At 51.4% G+C, this 23,335-nt stretch overlaps 7 protein-coding genes across 7 annotated transcripts; 2 read left to right on the forward strand and 5 right to left on the reverse strand.

Moving 5' to 3' along the window:
- Window positions 1-314: 314 nt before the first annotated feature.
- Window positions 315-1,668, reverse strand: PHATRDRAFT_1905 (predicted protein; the record flags this gene model as incomplete). Its single annotated transcript, XM_002185480.1, has 2 exons — window positions 315-796; window positions 891-1,668. Coding segments are annotated over 2 exons (1,260 nt in total), but the record flags the coding sequence as incomplete, so codon positions are not given.
- A 1,414-nt stretch (window positions 1,669-3,082) lies between these two features.
- PHATRDRAFT_24186 (predicted protein) lies at window positions 3,083-6,988 on the forward strand. The gene is made up of 2 exons (XM_002185447.1): window positions 3,083-6,241; window positions 6,338-6,988. Exons 1-2 carry the CDS (start codon window positions 3,521-3,523, stop codon window positions 6,881-6,883), a joined length of 3,267 nt encoding a protein of 1,088 aa, XP_002185483.1. The 5' UTR covers window positions 3,083-3,520; the 3' UTR covers window positions 6,884-6,988.
- A 2,295-nt stretch (window positions 6,989-9,283) lies between these two features.
- DET2 (de-etiolated 2 like protein) lies at window positions 9,284-10,012 on the reverse strand (the record flags this gene model as incomplete). Its single annotated transcript, XM_002185481.1, has 1 exon — window positions 9,284-10,012. A coding segment is annotated over one exon (729 nt), but the record flags the coding sequence as incomplete, so codon positions are not given.
- Window positions 10,013-10,472: 460 nt separating this feature from the next.
- Window positions 10,473-14,009, reverse strand: PHATRDRAFT_50551 (predicted protein). Its single transcript, XM_002185482.1, has 3 exons — window positions 13,349-14,009; window positions 12,456-13,318; window positions 10,473-12,295 (listed from the first exon to the last, which is right to left on the reverse strand). The coding sequence occupies exons 1-3, from the start codon at window positions 13,822-13,824 to the stop codon at window positions 11,940-11,942; spliced, it is 1,695 nt and encodes a 564-aa protein (XP_002185518.1). The 5' UTR covers window positions 13,825-14,009; the 3' UTR covers window positions 10,473-11,939.
- Window positions 14,010-14,722: 713 nt separating this feature from the next.
- On the reverse strand, window positions 14,723-15,310 carry PHATRDRAFT_41530 (predicted protein; the record flags this gene model as incomplete). Its single annotated transcript, XM_002185483.1, has 1 exon — window positions 14,723-15,310. The coding sequence occupies one exon, from the start codon at window positions 15,308-15,310 to the stop codon at window positions 14,723-14,725; it is 588 nt and encodes a 195-aa protein (XP_002185519.1).
- Window positions 15,311-16,148: 838 nt separating this feature from the next.
- Window positions 16,149-17,834, forward strand: PHATRDRAFT_41531 (nad-dependent epimerase/dehydratase; the record flags this gene model as incomplete). The annotated part of the gene is made up of 2 exons (XM_002185448.1): window positions 16,149-16,867; window positions 17,009-17,834. The coding sequence occupies 2 exons, from the start codon at window positions 16,149-16,151 to the stop codon at window positions 17,832-17,834; spliced, it is 1,545 nt and encodes a 514-aa protein (XP_002185484.1).
- On the reverse strand, window positions 16,953-22,743 carry PHATRDRAFT_24195 (CPS III, carbamoyl-phosphate synthase mitochindrial precursor). The gene is made up of 3 exons (XM_002185484.1): window positions 22,666-22,743; window positions 21,198-22,573; window positions 16,953-21,113 (listed from the first exon to the last, which is right to left on the reverse strand). The coding sequence occupies exons 1-3, from the start codon at window positions 22,708-22,710 to the stop codon at window positions 18,143-18,145; spliced, it is 4,392 nt and encodes a 1,463-aa protein (XP_002185520.1). The 5' UTR covers window positions 22,711-22,743; the 3' UTR covers window positions 16,953-18,142.
- Window positions 22,744-23,335: the final 592 nt, after the last annotated feature.

The following is a 23,335-nucleotide window of genomic DNA, read 5'->3' on the forward strand; positions in this document are numbered from 1 at the left end:
TACTGATTGGTACGTATGGCGTAGGACTTGCTTACATTTCGACGCAACTATTGTTTTGTTTTTCCCTTTTTACAACGTCTTTTACTTTTGAAATGCGTAATGTACTTAAAATAAATTGTTTTATGATTTCGAGGAGCAAAATTCCTCTGCCTCTTTCGTTTAACCCAACCAGTCTCTGTAAGAACAGAAAGGATCGCTGGGGATGAGCCTTAAACTTCATCCATACCATCCTCCACGTATTTCAAAATGTTCCTCATAAAGCGATCTACGACTCGTGTTTGGTTCACGACATCCGTCCGGTCCATTTCTGCCAAGGGTCTTTCCGAAAGTTCCGATAAATTTTCGGTGAAGCGCTCCAGCATTTCTTGATGATGCTCGAATCGTTCCCGTTGCATTTTTAGCCGCGGATCCAAGTAGTATGCAAAAGTGTAGGTGTACTTCAAAACACGGCGGCATTCCACCAACTGTTCATTGGCTGTTTTCAAAAACTCCACGTCCGACCACTTCCCGTTGTCTGACGATTCCTGTAAAAGCACCATGCGGCCTTCCGTTTCTTTCAATTGCTTTCTGGCAAACGCCTGAGCTTCCGAATGTGCGTGGTAGCGTTTGTAGTAGTGCAAGTAACGATCCAGGTCCCGTTTGGCCTTAGCAGCATCGGACTGATCTACCGGGCCGCTGCTCGATGGTTGGTCGGAATCATACTTATTGCATTTATAGTAGCCGCCCGTGTTGGCCCCGTGTTCACTCCAGTCGCCCATGCAAATCCAGCAAAATTCGTATTTACAGCGTTGGCAGCCTGGTCATAAACGAAACCAAGTTGGAAAAAGGGACGTGAGTAGAGCACCACGACACTTTTGGTGTAATGCGTTTCGAGTTCCGACGACACTTACTCATGTGATTGCAGCCTTGGTTCTTTTCAATCCGCGACATACATTTGGGACACGATTTGGTGTTGGCCAAAATCCAGTTGGCGGTTTCGGACTCGTTCCGACATTTTTCCATCCACAGAGCGATTTCGGGACAACTGGCCGGAGCGTGTGGTTCCTGGCCGCAGCGCAAACAAAAGGAGGTCGCACAGGTATCACAGGTGGCCACGCTCCCTTCCGACTCCATGGCGGCCGCAGATACCGCACACGCGACACGCTCGCAACCCGCTCCCGGACACCAGCGTGACAATCCGTTGGATTCGACGAAGGATCGAATTTGGTAGGTAAGGAATTTTTGGTAGTCCACGTGCTGTTTCCCCAGGGACCGTTCGAATTCGATGGCGGTAACTTTTTCGGGACATCCCGCGTGTGGACACGTGGTGTTGATGCACACGGGGCCTTCGGCAATGGCGGCGACGGAAAAGTCGTGCCAGCAGTCGAGGCAAAATTCGTGTCCACAGGGCATGGCGAGCATTTCGTCCACGTCATCATCGTAGCAGATTGCGCAAGACTTGGTCCGATTGGACGGCGGATTTAGCGCATGTCCGCAGCGACGGTAGACACCGTGTGCTTTCAGTAGTTTGTCGGCGTTGGCCATGTACGCTTCCAACAATTCTTCCTTGCTCCAGTTGTACTGGCTGAGTAGTACCATTGCGGCTGGTTCGGGTACGTCGAGGACTTCCGTGACATCCTTGACTCGTCGATCAAGTTCTGGTCGCAAGTCTTCGGCGTTGGACATGCGAATACCAGATTTTCCGGACGCGACGATACCTGGTGATGCAAGGAAGCCAAATGAAAAACGAGCAAGGTGGTGATGGCGTTGTGAGTGCATAGGTGCGTGTATGGGTACACGCGTGCGACCTTTTCCAAAGCAACAATTTCCGTGATTTGACACTCCACCAACTTCCCACGATTGGTGGTACTCCTGGAACTAGTTTCGTGTCTAGGCCCCTTGCATCTTTATTCTTTGGACGTGTTTGCGAGGCTCGTCATGTGTGTCTGTAAACAAGTGTACGTGGGCGAGTGAATGTTCAACTTACCGGAAGAAAAGGTACTCGGTGGCGCGTTCGGATTATCCGTTTCCCACGCCATGGCTTCTTCGTCTTGTTCGTCAGTCATGGCGTAGTCTACTTCTTCTTCCGAAGAATAGGCATAGTATTCGTAGTCTTCACTGTCGGATCCCATTGGGTCGTGTGTTTTTCTCTCTCGGTAAAACAGTTGGTGATTCGATACTACAAGCTGCGGGGCACACCAGGGACAGGGACCGACGTGCTACACTGCAGTCGCACGATCGGATTGGTACAGGGATCGTCAAAGGAACGAGTGCGGCGGTCTCACGTAACGGGACACCAAACACCTGTCTAGTTTAGGAGGCACGATACCAACCGCAAGGTATATGTATCTGTATACCTGGTGACAATAACTATATGTAATGTAGCTAGCTGGCTAATGAAAGAAGAAAGGAAATGGTCCCGAATCGAACCAATCTTTTCGTCGAATCGGTTGGAAAGAGACCTTGGAATCGAAACAAGTGTTCCAAGTGTGCTGGGGAGAGAGAGCTTGGACCTTTCGCAAAATGTGTCGTCGTTCTACTCGCGGGTGTCGAGTTTGTTGCTCTCACACAGTCACGTGATTGCCCCCGCGTTGTGACGTAGAAAGTCCCCTCGCTTGTTCTGTTCCGTGTCGCATGGTGTCTCGTCGGCCCGCAAGAGAATTCTTCACGGACCTCATTCCGACACACACACACACTGTTAGCAGACTGGCTTTCGTCTCACCTACTAGTATCCAACGCGAACTATAAGACTATAATATCTACTAGACGTCCGAACGATATGAATGCGGACGTTGACGAATTAGAAGGGTTTTTTCCTTTTTAGTTGATCGTAATCGGGTGCTCGAACTTTCCAAACGGTTCGGGACGCGAGGTTTTTTTCCCGTATACCTCTAGCTACGTTGCGCGTCGTTCCGTCGTTGCGGCAACGGTCAACAATCAGTGCGCCGTCCGGCGAGAAGTCGATTTGTCCTTCGTACGGGTGGGTAGGTGGGTGACGGTGTATTCGGCAGCGCGGGCGCGAACGGAAACAAAACACACACCGTGCGGTGATTGCCCCCCGCAGTACATTCGGGTAGCTCTCGCTCTCTCTCTCTGTGGGGTGCATCACCCAACTAGTGTCATTCCCCAATCCCAACGACTGGCCTCTGGAGTTATAGAGCATCTTTGGGTCTCGCATTCAAAGGTTAACGTAGTCGGATTCTCCGATCCAATCTCTCCTAGCTCTAGTACACGTACACACACACACAAACGCGTGTAGAGAAAAAAAGGGTCTTTCCCTCCTCCTTGGTTGCACCTTGGCGTCCCGACGACTCCCTGTCTGTCCCACGCTCGTTTCGTACAAATCTACGTAGAACTCTACGTAGAGGCAAATTCGCTCTCTCGACGACTGTGAGCGATTTTGCGAGACAACGAACCATCGTCTCCACACCCGTTATCTGGATTGGACTCGTGCGCGCTTGTTCCTCCACGTTCGTGAGAGTGCCTCACAACTCGACAATAGGACGTTGCAGTTCGTTCGATTGTACCGGAAGGAGACACCATGACCGACTTTGCCGCCTTGACGCAAAGCCTGTTGCAGCCGGAAACCTTTGACGTTACCGCACTCGATCGAGTCGTTACAGCAGCGTACAGTTCCGGTGATCCGCATCAAGCTCTGGCCAACCAGACCCTCATGCAGTTACAAGAAGTCGACGGGCTCTGGACCAAAGCGGACGCCATTATTGAACAAGCGCAGAATGCACAAGCACGATTCTTTGGACTCCAGGTACTCGACAATGCCATACAAACGCGGTGGAAAATTCTGCCATCCGAACAGAGAGAAGGCATTCGCAATTACGTCGTGGGGAAAATCATTCACATGAGTTCCGGGGATGAATCGGTGTTGCAGAAAGAACGCGTCTTTGTTGGTAAGCTGAATCTGACGCTCGTGGAGATCCTCAAACAGGAATGGCCCCACAACTGGCCAAACTTTATTACCGATCTCGTGGGAAGCTCCAAAACTTCGGAGGTCCTGTGCGAGAACAATATGCAGATTCTCAAACTCCTGTCCGAGGAGGTCTTTGACTTTTCGCGCGATCAGATGGTGACGGAAAAGGTCAAGCGCATGAAGGAATCGTTGAACGGGGAGTTCGCTCAGGTATATCAGCTCTGCGAATTTGTTCTGGAACATTCCCAGCGGCCGTCACTCCTGCGAGTGACCTTGCAAACCTTGCAGAGGTTTCTTACCTGGATTCCGCTCGGATTTATTTTCCAAACGAACCTCATCGATACACTGGTGCACAAGTTCTTGCCCGTGCAGGTGTTCCGCAACGACGCACTCGATTGTCTGACCGAAATTGGGAGTCTACGAGATCTGGATCCGACCTACGATCCCCGGTTTCGCAGTCTCTTTACGTCCTTTCTTACACGACTGGCGGATATTTTCTCTCCCGAAACCGACCTACAACCAGCCTACGAGAATGGCACCGAACAAGACTGCGAGTTTCTGCAAAAGCTGGCGCTGTTTCTCTCCGGCTTTTTTCAAGCGCATTTGAGGGTCCTGGAAGTCCCGGAGACTCATCAAGCACTCATTGCGGGTTTGTTGTACTTGGTACGGATATCGGAAATTAAAGAAACCGAGATTTTTCGTATTTGTCTCGAGGCCTGGTACATGCTGGCGGAGGACTTGTACAAATCGGAGCAGATTCCGCATCACGGAAACATGACCCGCAGTATGCCCGTCTCTCCCATGGGTTTGCAGCTCAACGGCGGTGCTACCAATAATGGCGGTACGCAATCGCGCAAATTCCTGTACGCTCCGGTACTGAACGGGATTCGGCAAGTGATGATCACAAACATGGCCAAGCCGGAGGAAGTGCTAATTGTCGAGGACGAAAATGGGGATATCGTTCGCGAGACAACCAAGGACACGGACGTGATTGCTCAGTACAAGACCATGAGGGACGCTCTCGTGTACCTCACACATTTGAACCCTGAAGATACGGAGACGATCATGCTATCACGGCTTGCTGCGCAAGTGGACGGGTCTGCTTGGAGCTGGAACAACCTCAATACGCTCTGTTGGGCTATCGGATCGATCTCTGGCGCCATGGCGGAGGACGAGGAGAAGCGCTTCCTCGTCACTGTTATTAAGGATCTGCTTGGTTTGTGTGAAATGAAGCGTGGAAAAGACAACAAGGCTGTTGTGGCATCCAATATAATGTACGTGGTTGGCCAATATCCACGCTTCCTTAAGGCACACTGGAAGTTTCTGAAAACGGTAGCCAACAAGCAGTTCGAGTTTATGCACGAGACACATCCCGGCGTTCAGGACATGGCCTGTGACACCTTTTTGAAGATCACCATCAAGTGCAAACGGAAATTTGTCACACTGCAACCCGACGAGTCGGTGCCGTTCGTCGTTGAACTAGTCGATTCGCTGGGATCGATCGTGTCCGACTTGGAGCCCCATCAAATACAGTCCGTTTACGAATCCGTAGGTACCATGTTATCGGACAAGGGCCCTTCGGTGACGATCGATCGGAAAGCGGTACTCGCCAAACTGATGGAACAGCCCAACCAGACTTGGCGGATGATTATGGAACACGCGGCAAAAAACGTGGAGACTTTGGTAGAGCCAAACACCATCAAAGAAATCGTAAAGATCCTCAAGACCAACAACCGTGTGTGCGGTGCGGCCGGTTCGCTCTTTACACATCAGCTACAAACCTTCTTTTTAGACATGCTCAACGTCTATAAGGTATACTCGGAACGAATATCCGCGGCCGTCGCACAGCAGGGGGCCATTGCGACTCAGATGAGTCTGGTTCGACTAATGAGGAGTGCCAAGAAGGAAGTCTTGCGGCTGCTAATTGTCTTTATCGACACGAGTGGACCGCCTGAGGCCGAGCCAAAGGCTGTTGCCGAGGGCTTCATTCCACCTGTCCTCGACCCCATACTGGGTGACTACAAGCGCAACATTGCGGGTGCACGCGATCCCGAGGTGCTCAAGTTGTTCGCCGTTGTTGTGGAGAAGCTACGCAATAATGTAGTGAACGACGTCCCTCGCATCATGGAGGCTGTCTTTGAAGTGACACTGGAAATGATAACCAAGAACTTTGAGGACTTTCCGGAACATCGAATTCGATTCTTCGAGTTTCTCAAGGCAATCAACGAGCATTGCTTCCCGGCCTTGTTCAGCATACCGCCCGAGCATCAAAAGTTGGTTGTTCACTCTATTGTTTGGGCGATGAAGCACACGGAACGAAATATCTCCGATACGGTGAGTCCGGTGGGACGGGTCGTGTGCGATATAGATTTTGCTGTGTTGTTTGTGTAGGTATTCTCACTCACTTACTTTGCTTCTTTGTTGTCATAGGGCTTGGATATATTGAACGAACTGCTGGTTAATGTCGGTAAGGCTCCCAACGTTGCGCAAGCATTCTACCAGCAGTATCTGCTTTCGCTGATTCAGGATGTGTTTGCAGTTATGACGGATCGGCTGCACAAGTCTGGATTCAAGATGCACGCTACGTTGCTGCGGCACATGTTCCATCTCGTGCAAATGAACCAAGTGACGGTGCCCCTCTTCGACCCATCCCAGCAGCCGGCAGGAACGACGAATCCGTCCTTTTTGCGCGAGCACATATCGAGCTTGCTGCTCACTTCGTTTCCCAATCTGGCCCGATCACAAGTCGGCAAGTTTGTCGAGGGTATGCTTGACGTCAAGATGGATCTACTGACGTTCAAGACGCATTTGCGAGACTTTTTGATCGAGCTGAAGGAGTTTAACGCGGAAGACAACTCAGCCCTGTTTGCCGAAGAACAAGAGCAGGCTGCGAGAGAGCAGCAGCAAGCCATGATGGCTGAGCGTAGTGCCGTACCCGGGATGTTCAGTCCAGCCGAAATCGACAATGATCTTTGAAAATGGGGTGATTCGGATGGCTACGGGGAAACGTCGCTTCTTTGTGATCGTTTGACGAGCTTATATTAGCCTTTGCTCTATAATTTAGACCTTTTTACGCTGTGGCGAAGGCTTTCGGCGCTAATTCTATATTGTTGTTTGAAAAGGAAAGAACTTCCGTAGCCTCAAAAAAAAATATGCGTTGGAGCAATTACTGAAAACGATATATCTTGACTTGCTTTCGTTTAGTGGTTATGCTATTGTCAGCATATATTGGAACTCGACGACAAGTAAAGTAAATTACAACGACTAGAGCAAAGCGGGAAATTCCATTCGGTCTTGAGTACGTAGTGTCTGCGCTACAGGTGCCATTTCAAAATATATGGCGCTCTTGCGTTAGATACCTGTAAGCGAGACCTGTTCCAAATACTACACCGACACCCTCAAAGACAATGATCCGCTCTATTTACTAGTTCCAAATCCTTGGCCTGCACGTGTCTAAATAGTGGATGGTTATGTTGCACAGTCAATACCTTACTGTTGATGTTTATCTTATACAGTAATGCTCCAAGTTAAGGGTACAAAAAACTCAAACAGATTTAGATTGTGTCAATTGGATATTTCTCTCCTCTACCAAATATTGATAATGAAAGTGTAAGAAAAGCTCGGCACGGCAGTTAATTGCAACCCCAACAACTGTTATTAAGGACAATTTTTTCGGTCATTTCGTAGAGCTCGGGTATGGTTATTGATCCCGGTACGGTGTTTCCTCGACATCTGCAAATGTCGTTTCGCAATTACCGACACCATTTGACTGCTTCGTGTAGTGGGGTAAGAGATGAACACACAACATCCTGCTCGTTGTCTTTGCGATTGAAAGTTAGCCGTACCTCCAAGTTCGTTTTACTGTTAGAAATTCGCAACTCCTCCGCGATTCACATCATGTCAGAACCTAGCGCAAAAAATATAGGAAATCATATGCAACGGAAGAAGAAACTCAGAAGGACTCGCCGAGCCAAGTGAAAATGACCAGCCGCTCCTCCAGCCAAGACCCTCGACCTGGACCACATCTACTGACAGTGGTTGAGGCTCACCCCAATGACAATGACTAAGCCACAAATTTACCTTTCCCTATTTCGCTGGCTGTGAAATGATTCGAATCCAATTCTCTCGTCTCTATTCCCCGGCCGTATCCGCGGACCGGCCGCTACCCTTTTGGGAGCCGGACACGCCCATGTACAACCCACATGGTCCCTTTTTGCGTCCTGATAAGGACGACTATACCCACGACGATGTGCTCGGCGATGGCGATACACTGGAAAAGCAGAAGCCCTGTCTTTGTCCACTAGGCTTCTCAGTACGCCTCAAACGGGTGAGACTAATTCCGCTTTGGACCTGCACCAATGACTCCTTCACGGACAATCCGGAAGACGAATCCAGCTGTAAACAATGCAATGTGCATCTTGGTGCGAGCGAATGCTTCCCAGAATGGGTGGGGTTCATTATTTGATTTAGATGGTTGGAAATGCTCTGCTTGCTTCGTGTTTAACCCCAACGAAAGCATACCTTGTGGCGCGTGTGAGGCGCCCCTTACAGGAACATCCAATACGGCAATGATTTCTACCCTAACTTAGCCGAGTCCATACGTTGTTACAGCCTTAATTTCGGCCTGTGCTCCAGAAAACAACAGCACCGGCGGCTCCGCCACGGTTAGTAGAATTACCATTGGCAGCGTACCGGTCAGAAGCACCGTTCCGGCTACCAGAAGGTTTCTATTTGTGAAATCCCTTCGAAAGTCTACCATAGAAAGTACAAAATTCAATATTGGCTCATATCCAAGTAACAATGCTCCGGAAGCGAGCTATGGGTATTCGTGATCCCACCCGTACAGTGAGTGGGTAGAGGATCTGCGTGATTTCTGAAGCGACTGATCCAAAAACGTATATTAACTGAAAAGTTCACTCGCCTTTTGTCGAACCGTGAATGAGTGTTGCTGGATACTACTAGGTGCCGCGAGCTGTCGGTGTGTCGAATTGTAGTTTCCAGTCAATGAATAAATATAATGCCACGCCTATAATCCGAACTCTACCTGCGATCCGGCATGGCCTTATCAACGTGGTGAAGGACCTCTCTAGCAGTAATTTGTAGGCTATCAATGTGGTGAAGGACCTCTCGTGTAGTAAGGTGTTAGCTGCCTTTGAGGTGGCGTGGTAAATGATCACGAAGAACTTCAGTGGAAAAGGTGGGACTGGTCGGCTATGGCTGTTATGAACCGTGAATGGCGGGAGCTTTCGACCTCTACTGGTGAATAATTGGTGGGTGTTGCGTGAGCAGAAATACTGCAACAATGCGATGCTGTACAGGAAGCTTCGTGGAATTCGGGCAAGATAACAATCAAATTGCATGGTCTTTGGGTTGCGTTCACCAAGTTCCCGGTAGCACAGCGTATCGGCGCCGAGGATAGTCGGGGAACTTGGATCGGTACCATGCGTGGTGCGCAACTCCCCGAGGGATCAGATTGGCCGCTGTAAAGATCACAAAGGCGACGGTAGCGAGGGATCCGCGAGCGGCGATCCCGAATCCGGTCCATTCCAGCAGCTCTCCAAAATAGTGGGGAGCCGACAGGCGCTCGAACCAGCCGCCACGAGGAATTTGGTAGCCTTTTCCTTGAGCTTTCAGTCGGCGTAACGTAGCGTCCGATTGTAAATTGATGGAGGCGCCGTAGAGAAAGAGACAGACTCCGGCGCCGAAGACGGGGTTGGTTCCGTATCCGGGTGGAAGGTGATGGAACTCGAGCAGTCCACTGACTTGGAGGTAGCCGTTGATGGTGGTGAAGAAAATCGCCAAAGCAGCTACTAATGCAGGGATGGGTTGGCTTTGGGTAGTCATACGTAGCGGGTATAGGATAGTGCGTTGCGTGTAGTGGAGGGTGAAGAGGACGAGTAAAATAAAGTTGGGCCATGGTGGCCATCCAGGCGCTGCGTGGGGTGACTGTCGAGACGCCATCCTTTGTCCAAGACCCACGGCACACCAAATCAGATTAGGAGTTTCGAAGAGAAACCAGCAGGCTCGGGCAGGCAGATGTGGTCCCAAATACCAATCAGTCCGCAGAGTTTTGCCGTACGGCGAGGGAATTACGAAAAGCAGTACGAAAAATATGGGAATCGAGGAGAGTATTACAGCCCAAGCCAATCGTTCGTGAAAGGCTTGCTCTACTTCTCTACTCCATCCCAACATATTCTAGCGCTGCTGTGGATTCTGTTGTGGGTGCAGGGCCAGGAGTCGTTGGCATGGCCCTTCCAGAAATGTCGACTTGGATCGGGACCGTCACCGTGCAGCCTGTATTTTTGTCAGGATTTTAGGATCGTAGGTTTCGGTTCTGTGACGAGAGCGCATTCACAGTCATTGTGAATTTCCTGTAACGTTGCATCAACAGAGTATCTCTATGACGTCATCCGGCATTCTACGACTCGCGGTATTTATTCGGTGACGTTCCGAACGAAATGGTAACCGGTGTATTTATCCGAACAAAGGCCTAACCAGCAGCCTCCTACCGTGCCTATCCACTACTCTTCGCCACCGCGTTCTGCGGAAGCACAAAGAGGGCTGGGAAGCTGCTACACAAATCTCGCTTGCCTTGTTCATTACTGTCCACCCCATTCCTGTCTCCAACGACGGCGTTCTGTGCCACACCGTACGAGACTGGTCACACTTCCGATGCGTCCCGTCGTGGCCGTTGCTACCTTCGCGGTATCGCTGGCTGTCTTGTTTGCCACGTACCAATCGCGTACACATATATTCTCTTCTTCCACACCCACACGTCTCTACCAGCCGTCCACCGTTTCCGAGACACTCGCACAGGCGGTGCCTTTGGATCCGGATGGTAATACCCAGGGACAACAAGTCGTGGAGCAACTCCGAGCCAAACTGGGGATACCGCACGATCTGTTACGCACGTCCGACACGGAGGAAGGCCCCGTACAACCGCGACAATTTCTGCACCTGCACCACATGAAGACGGGTGGGACCTCGATGGATGGACTGATTCGCTGCGCTATGCAACGCTATCGATCGCAACACGGGACACTTCCTTACCAAAACATACACGAATGCAGTGCGGCGCGTTACGCGCGCTGTTTGTCCGGAGACGATACACAGTGTGTCGGAAAGGTTCAAGAAGCCGCTATTATGAGTTACTGTGCCCCGCTCCGCGATCTGACTACGTTTCAGTGGACTCGGACCACCAGTGGTGGATCCGATAATGGTGAGGAAGGCGGTATCGTTCCTTCCACTGATACGACGCCCATTCGGGCCGTGACCGTCCTGCGTCATCCCGTAGACCGTGTCTGGAGCATGTATCGCTTCCGAACCAAAGCGTGTTACGGCTGTCGGGATCTGAAGGACGTCTACGCGGAAATCGACAGCGGTAACTCCACTCTTGATCGGATGTGTGCCCTGCAACTGCAGAATCACCAAACCAACAATCTCCTGAGTTCGACAAATTTCAACGAAACCACCATCGCCACAGCCCGCGGGACTCCGCAACAACGACAGCAAATCATATCGGAAGCGATTCGCAACATGCACGATTTCTTTACTATGGTGGGCCTGACGGAAGAGTTGAACACGACCGCCGCCATGGTGGGGCGCGTTTTTCCCTGGTTGGCCACGGACGTGAACGGCACCGTGTGCGGCTTGCCGCACTCCAACGCGTCGCCACAAAACAATCATTGCGGAAGCCGTACCGGGAACGCAAGGGACCGAAGTGGTAGCACGCACTGGGACTTGCCGTCGCGACCCGACGACGCAACCGCACAGCTCATTCGGAAACACAATGAGCTCGACATGGCGCTATACGAGGCGGCCGTTGACCTATTTCGACTACAAAAAGAAGCTCTTGGACTATGATTGCACTTGATTGATTGACGATTTCTATAGAACTCTACAAGCTTTAGCTTTGTATTGTAAATCGGTAATGTATATACAAACACATTTATGTTTGTTGACTGTCGTTAACCTGCTTGCATTCGTGCACTGCTTCCGTAGGCCAACACCAGCAATTCCCGGCCATCACGTTTCAAACTTTGTCGGCCTCCAGCTTGGTGCTCGTGTCGTTGTCTTCTTCTCCAGCGCTCCCACCCGAGGCGACTTCTTCGCTACTGCTGTCGATGCTCTCCAATTCTTTGTCGTGATCTTCGTTGGATCGATCCAACTTGTGTGACAGCTCATCGTTGCCCATCCCGTGCACCGACTTCCCCTCGTGTACTTCGAGGACTTGAGCGTGCCAAGCGTACAAGGGAACCACTTTAGAGAGCACATACTTTTCTAGGCCAAAGAAAACGACAAAAGCTCCCAAGGTAGCCACAGAGCCAACTAAATTGAACCATAGGAGTTTGGCGTACGATCCCTCGCCGACAGTGAGGTGTTGCCAATCTAGTGCGTTGGGGTTTTCGTTACTCAACTGAAACAACAAGCCCAACAACGCTCCCAACCAAAACGAACTCAAAAAGGCCAGTGGGTAGTAGCTGTTGGGCTCACGCGGTAAGAACATAGAGCGCCATGATAGGTGGTCCCAATCCGAGCACGACTGTACCGCTGACCGTCGTCGCGTCGAGGGCACTGGGGTCCTGTAACAAAGGTAAAGTGCCCAAGAGGGCAATAAAACGAATAGCAAAGCGGCCCAGCGCAACGTGTTGATCGGTTACGTTGGCGAGTTTTTCCGGCTTCCATTTCCAAAAGAATGTGCGTAGCTCGGCAAAAAGTTTGGCCGTCGAAGCAAACGCCGAATCCAGCGTACTGATAGAAGTTGTCATGAAAATAATATTGGTAATGGTAAAGACGCCGGTACCGAGGTAGCGAGCCACGTCGGCAGGAATTCCCGTGCTAATTCCGGTAAGGAGAGCAGGGTCAATTGTCTCATCCACGGTTGCAGCAAGATTGCCGAAAATGCCAATGAAACCGAAGAAAAATATAAACAGGAAGGAAATGACGCCGCCAGTAAGGAAGGCTCGCAACATTGTTTTAGGGCTCGCTAAAAAGGCACGGTCCGTGAGAACTGGATCAAAGAAAGGATAGCTGAACAATCCCTGAATCAAGCCGACTATCGCCAAGTCCCAACCCCCTTCCAAAGTATTGGTAGCAACGCCCACGTTGGTATCCCACTGGAATAGGTTGCAGTCGCCCCGTCCAGCGACCTCACACTCGTCTGACAGTTCGTTAACTTGCTTGCCAATCACACCGAGTACCGTCACCAGAAGAATGACAGCTAGAAGAGCTTGAATGACGTCGGAGATTAGCGAGGACCGGAGTCCTCCCAAGGAAACGTAGACAAAGGGAATGAATGTGGACAAAAGAGCCGCAATCCACCAGGAAGCCGTATTGTAGTCGCCGTAGAAAGAAGCCACCACGAGCGAGTTGCTCCAGATTTCTTGGTAGAGACGAAAAAGTACAGCAAGACTGTAGGAAATGGATGCGATCGACCCGTACCGCTCAAAGATTGCTTCTTGCAGGGATGTATAGCCCTGATTGGTTCGCAAATAGTAGCAAACAACGCCAACGGAAAGGAAGGCTATGTACCAAGTGCCGTAGGCAAAGCCGCCGAGGATACCGTATCTGGCTCCGAGGATACTGGCGTTTTGGATGCTCTTGGCAAAGATCCAACTGATAAAGGTACTACCAGCCAAGATTGCGTAGGAACTGCGATCGGTAGCCGTGTCAGCGATCCCACCTTTGAAGAACTCCAAGGGCGAATGAGCCACCTTCGTTACGAGCAACAGACCGAGACCGTAAATCGCCATGTACTGCCACTGTATGCTGGGATTCGTCGCGGCGTAGGCGATCTGGAAGGCCACAAACAACATGATCGTGTCGACGGCGTGTGGGCGATCGGCCATCCATGCCGTGACCGACGAGGGAAGAACTTTCGCCAACGCAAAGGACGAGGAAGATGTTGGGGTTGACATGCTTATAAGGATAGAATTTAGTGATGATAGTTGCAGAAAAGCTCGACCGAGATCGAGGGTTGTGCTCAGCCTTTCCGCAAATGGAGACGATAACCGTACCAACGGTCTCGGCTGACTGTGAAGAATGAACGAATCCTTCCAATCCCTTCGGCTTGATGGAATATGAGAGGTTGCCGAGCTTTCGATATCTCAAAGTTTTGAATCTTGCCCGAGTGACCTTGACAGACCCCTCGCAGGATCTTTTCTTGAATGGATTTCTGGGTTATTTATATAGAGCAGGGTTCTCGTAGGAAGATTTCCTCCTATTGGAATTTGCACATGAAAAGCTGCCGAAGTCTCCATATGGATCCAGTTTCTGTTCCGGTGACACCAAACATTTCTAGGCGCGTGCTCCGTATTCGAAGAAGTTCTTCCAGAGAAGCAAACGAGGACCAACCATGTACATCCTTTTGTCGGTCTTGGGTGTACCCGACTTATATACAGCGACCTAAGTGGTACCTTGAGATGTTCTCGGTCTACCAAACACGAAACCATGAGGGAATTCGAACGTGGTGCCAAACAGGAGATTTACTGTGACATTCGATTTTCAGCTAGGGTACGTGCTATTGTAGGGCCAGCGTCGAAAATAGATCGGAAGCGTATCTCTGTCAGGAAGCGGCGGTTTCACATCGCATCGCATAGCTAAAGTTACTGCGTGTATCACTCTGTGTATCCAACGCGTACCGTGCGTAAGATGACAGTCAGTACAACAAACTTTAGTTGCGGTCTCGAGGAGATTTGTTGTTTTCGTGACTATAGAGTAAACAACATCTTTAAGTGGATCCGCTCCCACTGGTCTTTGAATGTGGGCAATAATTCTAGTTCCCGACACGGTTCCAAACAAGGAGGGACCAGTGCACTACAATGTTTTCTTGGGAATGGGCAAGGGGCGTGGTCGCGCTTTCGACGAATAGACCTCCTCGCCATGGTCGTCGACGGCTTGCCACGGCCATTGGGACGTTCGGGTCGGCACAGCGTAAGATTCGTCGTTGGGTGGAGCAGATTGCGGATGTCGTTGATTGGAGGACGTGCCGAGCATGGCAGCCACGTCTTTATACCGGCGCGTGCCTTCACTCACGGCACGTTTCGTATTCCAGGCGTCGGTGGTGGCGGACGTTGTTTTAAATTCGTGACGGATCTGTCGGACCATATCTTTTTGGGCTCGTCGATCCGTGACGCTGGTGTAGGCGAGACGCACGAAATCCCGGTATAGCTTGCGGACTTTTTGTTGTTGCTGAAATTCGGCAAAGGATGGCAGATTGTCGACGTTACCGAATCGGTGGCGTCGGCGGCGGGGCGGATCCGGCGTCGGTTGCGCTCCAGTCGCTGATGAGTCGTCGGACGATGTGGAAAACGGTGTCGTGTGACGGAACGGGCGGACCCGACCGAGCCAGGAGTTGCTCGGACGGTACAATGTCCGGTGTTGGACGAGAGTAGATCGCCACATGGGTTGCACGCCGGAAACAGGGAAAGAGGCCTCTACGGTATGGTCACACTGTCGGGATCCTGGCTCTGGTCTTGTTCCGTGGTGCACTCGCCGATGGCTGTGGTTTGACTGACTGATTGATCTTGGGAGTGGAGTGGTGTATTCGCCACACAATGGTGCAACGAGTGTCTTTCATTCTGGCTAGGTTCCGACGACTGCGTCATGGTCGTATGATGTGTCGAAGGGTCCGTCTTGGTTTCCGGGTCTGTTCGTGGTTCCTCCATTACGTCCGGGTTTGTTCGATAAGCTGCGTTTCGCCCGCACCCCGAAACTCATCCGTCGGACGGCGTTCGTTCTACCGGCACCTACTAATTGGAACTCCGAGGGAACACGTTTCCGAGTCAGCCCGGCGACTTACAATTACACACTACTACCAGCTAGCTAGCTACCTAGATTCCAAAGGTACCATTGTATCGAATCGGTATTTTACCGTTATTAGGTAGGTACTTGCGTCATGTTGGTTTCGATTTGTGTCGTAAACGACACACAGGCCAACCCAATGACTCGTTTGATAGTTCGTGACTGTGTAGGCCATCCGCATTCCCTAGCCGTATATAGGCCCCTGTGTTTCGGTCCCGGTCACCCCCACGCGGCCTCCTGCGAGCCCCTCTGGCGTGCACCAGAAGGGAGGGAGGACGGGTGGGGTGGGTGGGATACGAACTCGCAAACCAAAAGGGGAGCAAAAAGTGCGTGCTTGCACTTGGTTAGCTACACACACACAAGTTTCGTTTCTCGATCCAGCCACTCGATCGTGCCGTTTGCGACGCGACCCGACCAAAATACTAACATCAAAGGCATCATGGTTCGCTTGCAGGCTGCGCATCATCATCCTCCACCAGGGCAGCACAATCCCCGCAATGCCGAAATAAGTCGTCGGTTGGGAACCCCGAACGGTAGCAGTACCAACAATACCAACACCAACAACGGCAGCCACGCCGCCATGTTTTGCAGTCGTCAGAGTATCTTGACGCTGACGGTGGGAGTGTTGGTGGGTTACATTCTCTTACCCGTGTTGTTGGTGGAGATGGAGTTGCAGGACCTGATGGGAGCACTGCCGGACTGGGAAACGACCGGCAGTGGGCCGTACGCCCGCCCGTCGCCTCCGGAGATGCTGCACCAGGGTCTCTACAGTACCGCACGCATTCCGGCATCCTTGTCCGAGACGCCGCGTTTGCGCAGTGTCGAGCAGGAACCGCCGCGAACGCTCGAAGCTGCTCCGCGGGACTTTGCCGGTGTCGTGGCGGAAGGCGTCACCGATATCGAAAAACGAATCGTGCAAGATCACGATCTGCTCGGGAGACAGTCCTTGCCCACCGCAACGACGCCCTACATTATGCCCACCAAGGTCTTGCCCGATCATCAACGCAAGAAGATTCTCGTCACGGGAGGAGCCGGATTCGTCGGCAGTCATCTCGTGGATAAACTCATGATGGATGGGATGGAAGTCATTGTCGTGGATAACTTCTTTACCGGACAAAAGAAAAACGTGGCGCACTGGTTGCATCATCCCAATTTCAGGTAAGCACCATTACAAGAAGGGAGGAAGTATGGAGCTAGCATCGAACCTCCAAGGACACGCATACAAAGCTTTCCATGGCACACACAAACACACACTCACAACACACCGTTTGTGCATGCTGTTATTCATACACCGAACAGTCTCGTGGTGCACGATGTCACCGAACCAATCCAACTCGAAGTAGACGAAATCTACCACTTGGCCTGTCCGGCGTCACCTCCGCATTACCAGTACAATCCGGTCAAAACCATCAAAACGTCCACCATGGGGACCCTCAACATGCTCGGACTCGCCAAACGCGTCCGCGCCAAGATTCTACTCACCAGCACCTCCGAAATATACGGCGATCCCAAGGTACACCCACAGCCCGAATCCTACTGGGGAAACGTTAACACCATCGGACCCCGCTCCTGCTACGACGAAGGCAAACGCGTGGCCGAGACCATGATGTACAGTTACAAGAACCAAAACGGCGTCGACGTCCGCGTCGCACGGATATTCAACACCTTTGGTCCGCGCATGCACCCCAATGACGGACGCGTCGTTTCCAACTTTATCATACAAGCCCTGCAGAACAAGAACATGACTATTTACGGCGAAGGCAAACAAACACGATCCTTCCAGTACGTTACCGATCTCGTCGACGGTCTCTACGCGCTCATGAACGGCAATTACGATCTTCCCGTCAATCTCGGCAATCCGGAAGAATATTCCGTCAAGGACTTTGCCACCTACATTCAAGAACTCACCAAGAGTACGTCGGACATTATCTTCTTACCCAAATCCGAGGACGACCCCTCCCAACGTCGACCGGATATCACCACGGCCAAGCGAGAACTGGGCTGGGAACCCCAGGTCAAGGTACAAAAAGGCTTGGAAAAGACCATTGAATACTTTGCCCGTGTTTTGGAAAGTGCGGGGGAAATCATTCCGACCGGACCCGGGGCCGCCAAGCCCGAAGCCTAACAACAACGGTACGATTGTCGCACCGTGAGTGTGGTGCATGCCTCGGAACCAGGTGCCGGGAGCGTTCCAACACGAAGGGTGGCTGGGGGCCAGCAGCACGAATGGTACGGAAACCCTCTTTTGCATGTTTACATACTCTACAGTCCGCGTTCGAAATTTCGCAATTATTTACTACTCTTTCCTGATTAATTGTAAATGCTGTAAATGTACACCGTTTATGTTGACATTGTGCTTCCATCTCGTCGTCACCCCGACGTTGTAAACCTGTCTACAATCCTCTATCATCCCAAGATGCCCGGCGTACGACTTTAATGGAATTCAGTGGGACTGGTCCACGCGTCGGAATCCTTCTCGGCGGCGTAGTGCTCAAACAAAGTGGTGGGTTCGAGGCCGGTCAACCCCTCCTTCTTGTGAAGGTAAACAGAGTCAGCAAACATCTTGACCAAGTTGAGGTTAGTCAAGAGCGGTGTACCGAAATCCACAGCTGATCGACGCATTTGGAAGTTGTCGTTCAAACGCTTGGACTGGTGTGTGGGAATATTGATCACCATGCCAATCTCTTCGTCCCGGATCATGTCCACCGCCGTACGAGCACCCGAGGTGTCCGTGGGGTAAGCGACGACTTCGCAAGGCACACGGTTCTTTGCCAAAGCCTTGGCAGTCGCTTCGGTTGCAACGAGCGTGTACCCGAGCTCGTGCAGCTGGTAAGCAGAATGCGTAAACTCGTCGATAAGTTCTTCCTGGACCGAAACGAGAATTTTCTTTTCGGGCATTTTGAAACCGGTCGAAAGAAGTGCCTTGAGGAAGGCTTCTTCCTTGGAAGCTCCGAAACAAGCCACTTCTCCGGTGGAGGCCATCTCGACTCCGAGTACAGGGTCGGATCCACGGAGACGAGCAAAGGAGAACATCGGGACCTTGACACCGACAAACCCGTTGGGACGGTCGCGGGTTTCCAAAGTAGGCAAGTTCATGTTACTCGTGTCTTCGCCAACAATGGCCTTGGTGGCGGCCTCAATAAAGTCAACTCCCATTGTTTTGGAGACAAAAGGAAATGAGCGGGAGGCACGGACGTTGCATTCGATGCACATGACATCGGTTCCCTTGGCAACGAATTGGATGTTGACCGGTCCAGTAATGTCGAGGCGTTTGACAATCTTACGGGCGGCTTCGCGGACTCGTTCTTTGGTGTACGCCGACAGAGTGTGGGGTGGAAGGACCAACGAGGCATCACCAGAGTGAACACCGGCATTTTCAATGTGCTCATGGATTGCGGCAGCAATGAGTTCGCCGTCTTTACCTACACCATCGCATTCAATCTCGACGGCGCCTTCGATAAAGTCGGAAATCACAACGGGGTGTTCCTTGGATACAGTAGCAGCTTCTTCCAAACAGGCACGGAGCTGGTCATCGTTATACGCAACATTCATGGCGGCTCCGGAAAGAACATAGGATGGACGGACTAGAACGGGATAGCCGACCTTGGCGGCAAAGTCCAAGGCGTCCTGTGAAGTGGTGAGCTCTCGCCACGCCGGTTGCTGGACACCAATCTCATCAATCATGTCGGAGAACTTGTTACGGTCCTCGGCGTTGTCGATCATTTTGGCGGTGGTTCCGAGAATCTTGACGCCAGCCTTGTCGAGCGGAATAGCGAGACCGTTGGGAATTTGTCCTCCAACACTAACAATGACACCATCCGATTTGTCGCGGTGGTAGATATCCAAAACACGCTCCTTGCTGAGCTCTTCAAAGTACAGACGATCGCACTCATCGTAATCAGTCGACACAGTCTCGGGATTGTAGTTGATCATCGTCGACTTGTAACCCAAGTGGCGGAGAGTCCGGATGCAACTAACACCACACCAATCGAACTCAATTGAAGAACCAATGCGGTAAGCTCCACTTCCAAGGACAATGACACCACCATCGGCGGGTTTAACATCATTTTCCATACCGTGATACGTCATGTACAAGTAGTTGGTCTCCGCGGGGTATTCGGCAGCGAGGGTATCAATCTGCTTATTGAAAGGCAGGATACCGCCAGCGATACGTTTGGCACGAACATCGTCCTCCGTAGAATTTCCACCTAAGCACTCAGCAATTTGAACGTCGGAGTATCCCATCTTCTTTGCCGTCAGCATTTGGTCATCGCTCATTTGGTCCAGAGTGATTGTCTCTAGCTCGTCCCAGACCTTGACAATGTCTTCGAGACGACGGAGGAACCAATGATCAATCTTGGTGATGTCGTGGATCTCCTGGACCGTCATCGTCTTCTCATGCAAAGCCTGGGCAATCGCAAAGATGCGCTTATCGGTAGGCACCTCCAATTCTTTGCGCAAGGCCGCCATGGTCTCGAAACGATTTTTAGGTTGGAAGCCAGCAACCGAAGGGTCCACCATGCGCAACGCTTTTTGCAAAGACTCTTCCAAGGTCCGTCCAATGCCCATGACTTCGCCGACACTCTTCATAGCGGATCCAATCTCGGTACTGACGCCTTCAAACTTAGACATGTCCCAACGAGGAATCTTGGTGACAATATAATCCAACGAAGGCTCAAAAGCAGCTTGTGTCTTCTTGGTGACAGAGTTGACAACTTCTGTCAAAGGAATACCCAAGCATAACTTAGCGGCAACGAAAGCCAAGGGATATCCTGTAGCCTTGGACGCCAAAGCTGAAGAACGAGAAAGACGCGCGTTGACCTCAATAATGGCGTACTCGAGCGATTCCGGGTGAAGAGCGTACTGAATGTTGCATTCCCCCACAATTCCCAAGTGGCGAACGACCTTGATAGCAGTCTCACGGAGCATGTGGTATTCCTCGTTGCTCAGAGTCTGCGAGGGAGCCATGACAATACTATCACCGGTGTGGATACCAAGTGGATCAAAGTTCTCCATGTTGCAAACAGTGACACAGTTGTCGTGCGTATCACGAACAACCTCGTACTCAACTTCTTTCCATCCCTTCATGCTCTTCTCGACCAGAATCTGGGGTGAAACAGAAAGAGCCTTCTTGGCCATGTCTTTCAAGTGATCTTCGTCAACGCAGATGCCGCTACCGAGTCCTCCCAGGGCAAAGGCGGAACGGATCATGAGCGGGTAGCCAACCTTTTTGGCATGTTCCACCGCCTCTGGGATAGTTTGGGCCGTGTACGACTCGGCAATCTTTTCATTAATTTCGTTGAGGCGATCCGAAAAGAGCTGACGATCTTCGGTGTTGATGACCGCTGGAATCTGCGTACCAAGAATTTTGACACCATATTTTTCGAAAGTTCCGCTTTCGTGCCTGCAGCAGGTCCAATTAATGTTGGCAGTTGTGTGAGTTCCTATCTTGTGAAAAATCTCAAAAAACAAACTCGTCTGAACTTACATTTGGACGGCGCAGTTCAAGGCCGTTTGTCCTCCCATGGATATGATGACACCATCCGGCTTTTCCTTCTTGATGACTTCTTCGACAAATTCAGGGGTGACGGGCAAAAAGAAAACATGGTCAGCCTTACTGGCGGACTTGTCATCCGTATTGGTCTGTACCGAGGCAATGTTCGGGTTCATGAGGACCACTTCCAAGCCTTCCTCCTTTAGGGCCTTAATGGCTTGTCCGCCGGAATAGTCGAATTCACCAGCCTGGCCGATGGAGGTACCACCCGATCCGAGCAACAAGACTTTCTTGGCGTTGGAGCGAGGTGGAGCGGGTTTGCGGACTGGGAATCGGATCTTGTCCATGGGCTTTTTGCACGCTTCGAGAAAGGTATCGAACATGAACTCCGTGTCGGTGGGACCAGACGAGGCTTCCGGATGGAACTGCGCGGTGAAGTAGGGACGAGTCTCGTGAGCGATACCTTCGTTGGATCCGTCGTTGGCGTTGGTGAACAGCGTTTTCCATCCCGGCTTGAGAGTGGCGCAGTCAATGTGGAATCCGTGATTTTGCGGCGTAATGTAGCATTCGCCTGTTTGATGGTTGAGAACCGGCTGATTCTGACCTCGGTTACCAAAGGGAAGCTTCTTGGCGATACCTCCGGCGGCGATACCCATCAACTGGTTACCGAGACAGATGCCAAAAATGGGTTTGACTTCACTGTCCGGGACAGAAATGACTTTTTCAAGTTCCTTGATGGTCACATCGCACATGACAGGATCACCGGGACCATTACTCAAGAAAAGACCATCGTACTTGTGCATTTCGGAAGCAAAGGGGTAGTCCCAGGGTACGACGGTGAGTTCTACGCCACGCTTGCAGAGCTGACGAATAATGTTGAACTTCATCCCACCGTCGACGGCGATAACCTTGGTCGGATTGCCCTTTCCGTAGACCTTTACTTCCTTGGTACTAACTTCGTTGACAAGGTGACGCGCGTTGGGGTCGACCATTTTGCCGAAATCTGGCACGGGGGCGTCGAGATCCACTTCAATCCGAGCCAGCATGGCTCCCTTTTCACGAATTTTCTTGGTCAACATACGAGTATCAATGTCGGAGAGACCAGGGATTCCTTCCTCCTTGAGCCAGTCACCGAGACTACTGGCTGCCTTCCAGTGCGAGTAATGGTGACTGTAATCTTGAACAATCAAACCGGTAGCATGAATGCGCGAGGATTCAAAGTACGCGGGCAGACCCAACTCGTCGACGGCCTTGCGATCGGGCACACCGTAGTTTCCCACCATGGGCGTTGTTACGGTGAGAATCTGTCCTTGATAGGACGGATCGGTCAAGCTTTCGGGATATCCGACCATTCCCGTAGCGAACACAACCTGTGCGAGAGTAAAACGTGGACCAAGTCTACAATGTGAGACGCTACACCGGCGGCCAATCGTTCGGCGACGGACCCATCATTCGTACGTACTTCACCCTCGACAGATTCATGACAACCAAAGGAGCGACCCGTCATGGTTGTACCGTCTTCCAAATGAAGACGCGCGAGGGCGGTCGGCTTTTTGGCGTCGTCACCGCTCTGAGTACCAAAGGCGAAGGTCGTTTGCTTGCCGAGACGGGACGTCGTGCGAACCTTGCTGCGCAAGGAGGACTGCAGGAGGGGTCGCAACATGGTCATACTGACTGTACCTAATCACCGTGTACTGCGTTGTAGATCGGTAAGGACGATAGGTTTGAGAGGGGACGAGAGGAGAAGCTCCCTGCAGGTCGACAACGAGAAAGTAACACGGCGTGAGCCCAAAGAATCTTTGACGGTGTGAACCTCTCCAAATCTCAACAGATATGAGTGCTTTCGGCGAAAAGAGGGACGAGCCAATTCACCCACCTTTTTCTCAGATTCTTCAATCACAAAAGAAAGCTTGAATTGTTGACACTGAGACGAAAGTGCGAGACCGAGTCGTCCGAAAATATTTGGTTGGTGAACGGCGATCCCAATCCATCCAACCTTCGCAAAGGGGGGAAGATACTGGAACGGCATCGGTGCACTCGGGGTTCGGACCGTCGCGAGAATGCAAATCGGCATGTCTCCAAAACCATCCTGCGACAGATTCGCTTATTCCATCTTCAAGATCACTTATGAG

This window comes from Phaeodactylum tricornutum, chromosome 31, assembly GCF_000150955.2.
Source record: "Phaeodactylum tricornutum CCAP 1055/1 chromosome 31, whole genome shotgun sequence".
Lineage (NCBI taxonomy): Eukaryota > Bacillariophyta > Bacillariophyceae > Surirellales > Neidiaceae > Phaeodactylum > Phaeodactylum tricornutum.

What these genes read in the sequence shown, in the direction of transcription:
- PHATRDRAFT_24186 (XM_002185447.1), top strand. Translation starts at nt 3,521, where the DNA reads ATGACCGACTTTGCCGCCTTGACGCAAAGCCTGTTGCAGCCGGAAACC. An exon ending in AACGAAATATCTCCGATACG is followed by an intron (nt 6,242 to 6,337) that starts GTGAGTCCGGTG and finishes TTGTTGTCATAG; the next exon opens with GGCTTGGATATATTGAACGA.
- PHATRDRAFT_50551 (XM_002185482.1), bottom strand. Translation starts at nt 13,824, where the DNA reads ATGTCAACCCCAACATCTTCCTCGTCCTTTGCGTTGGCGAAAGTTCTT. An exon ending in CAAGAAGCAATCTTTGAGCG is followed by an intron (nt 13,319 to 13,348) that starts GTACGGGTCGAT and finishes CATTTCCTACAG; the next exon opens with TCTTGCTGTACTTTTTCGTC. An exon ending in CGACGCGACGACGGTCAGCG is followed by an intron (nt 12,296 to 12,455) that starts GTACAGTCGTGC and finishes CCAACGCACTAG; the next exon opens with ATTGGCAACACCTCACTGTC.
- PHATRDRAFT_24195 (XM_002185484.1), bottom strand. Translation starts at nt 22,710, where the DNA reads ATGACGGGTCGCTCCTTTGGTTGTCATGAATCTGTCGAGGGTGAA. An exon ending in ATGAATCTGTCGAGGGTGAA is followed by an intron (nt 22,574 to 22,665) that starts GTACGTACGAAT and finishes ACTCTCGCACAG; the next exon opens with GTTGTGTTCGCTACGGGAAT. An exon ending in TTGAACTGCGCCGTCCAAAT is followed by an intron (nt 21,114 to 21,197) that starts GTAAGTTCAGAC and finishes GACCTGCTGCAG; the next exon opens with GCACGAAAGCGGAACTTTCG.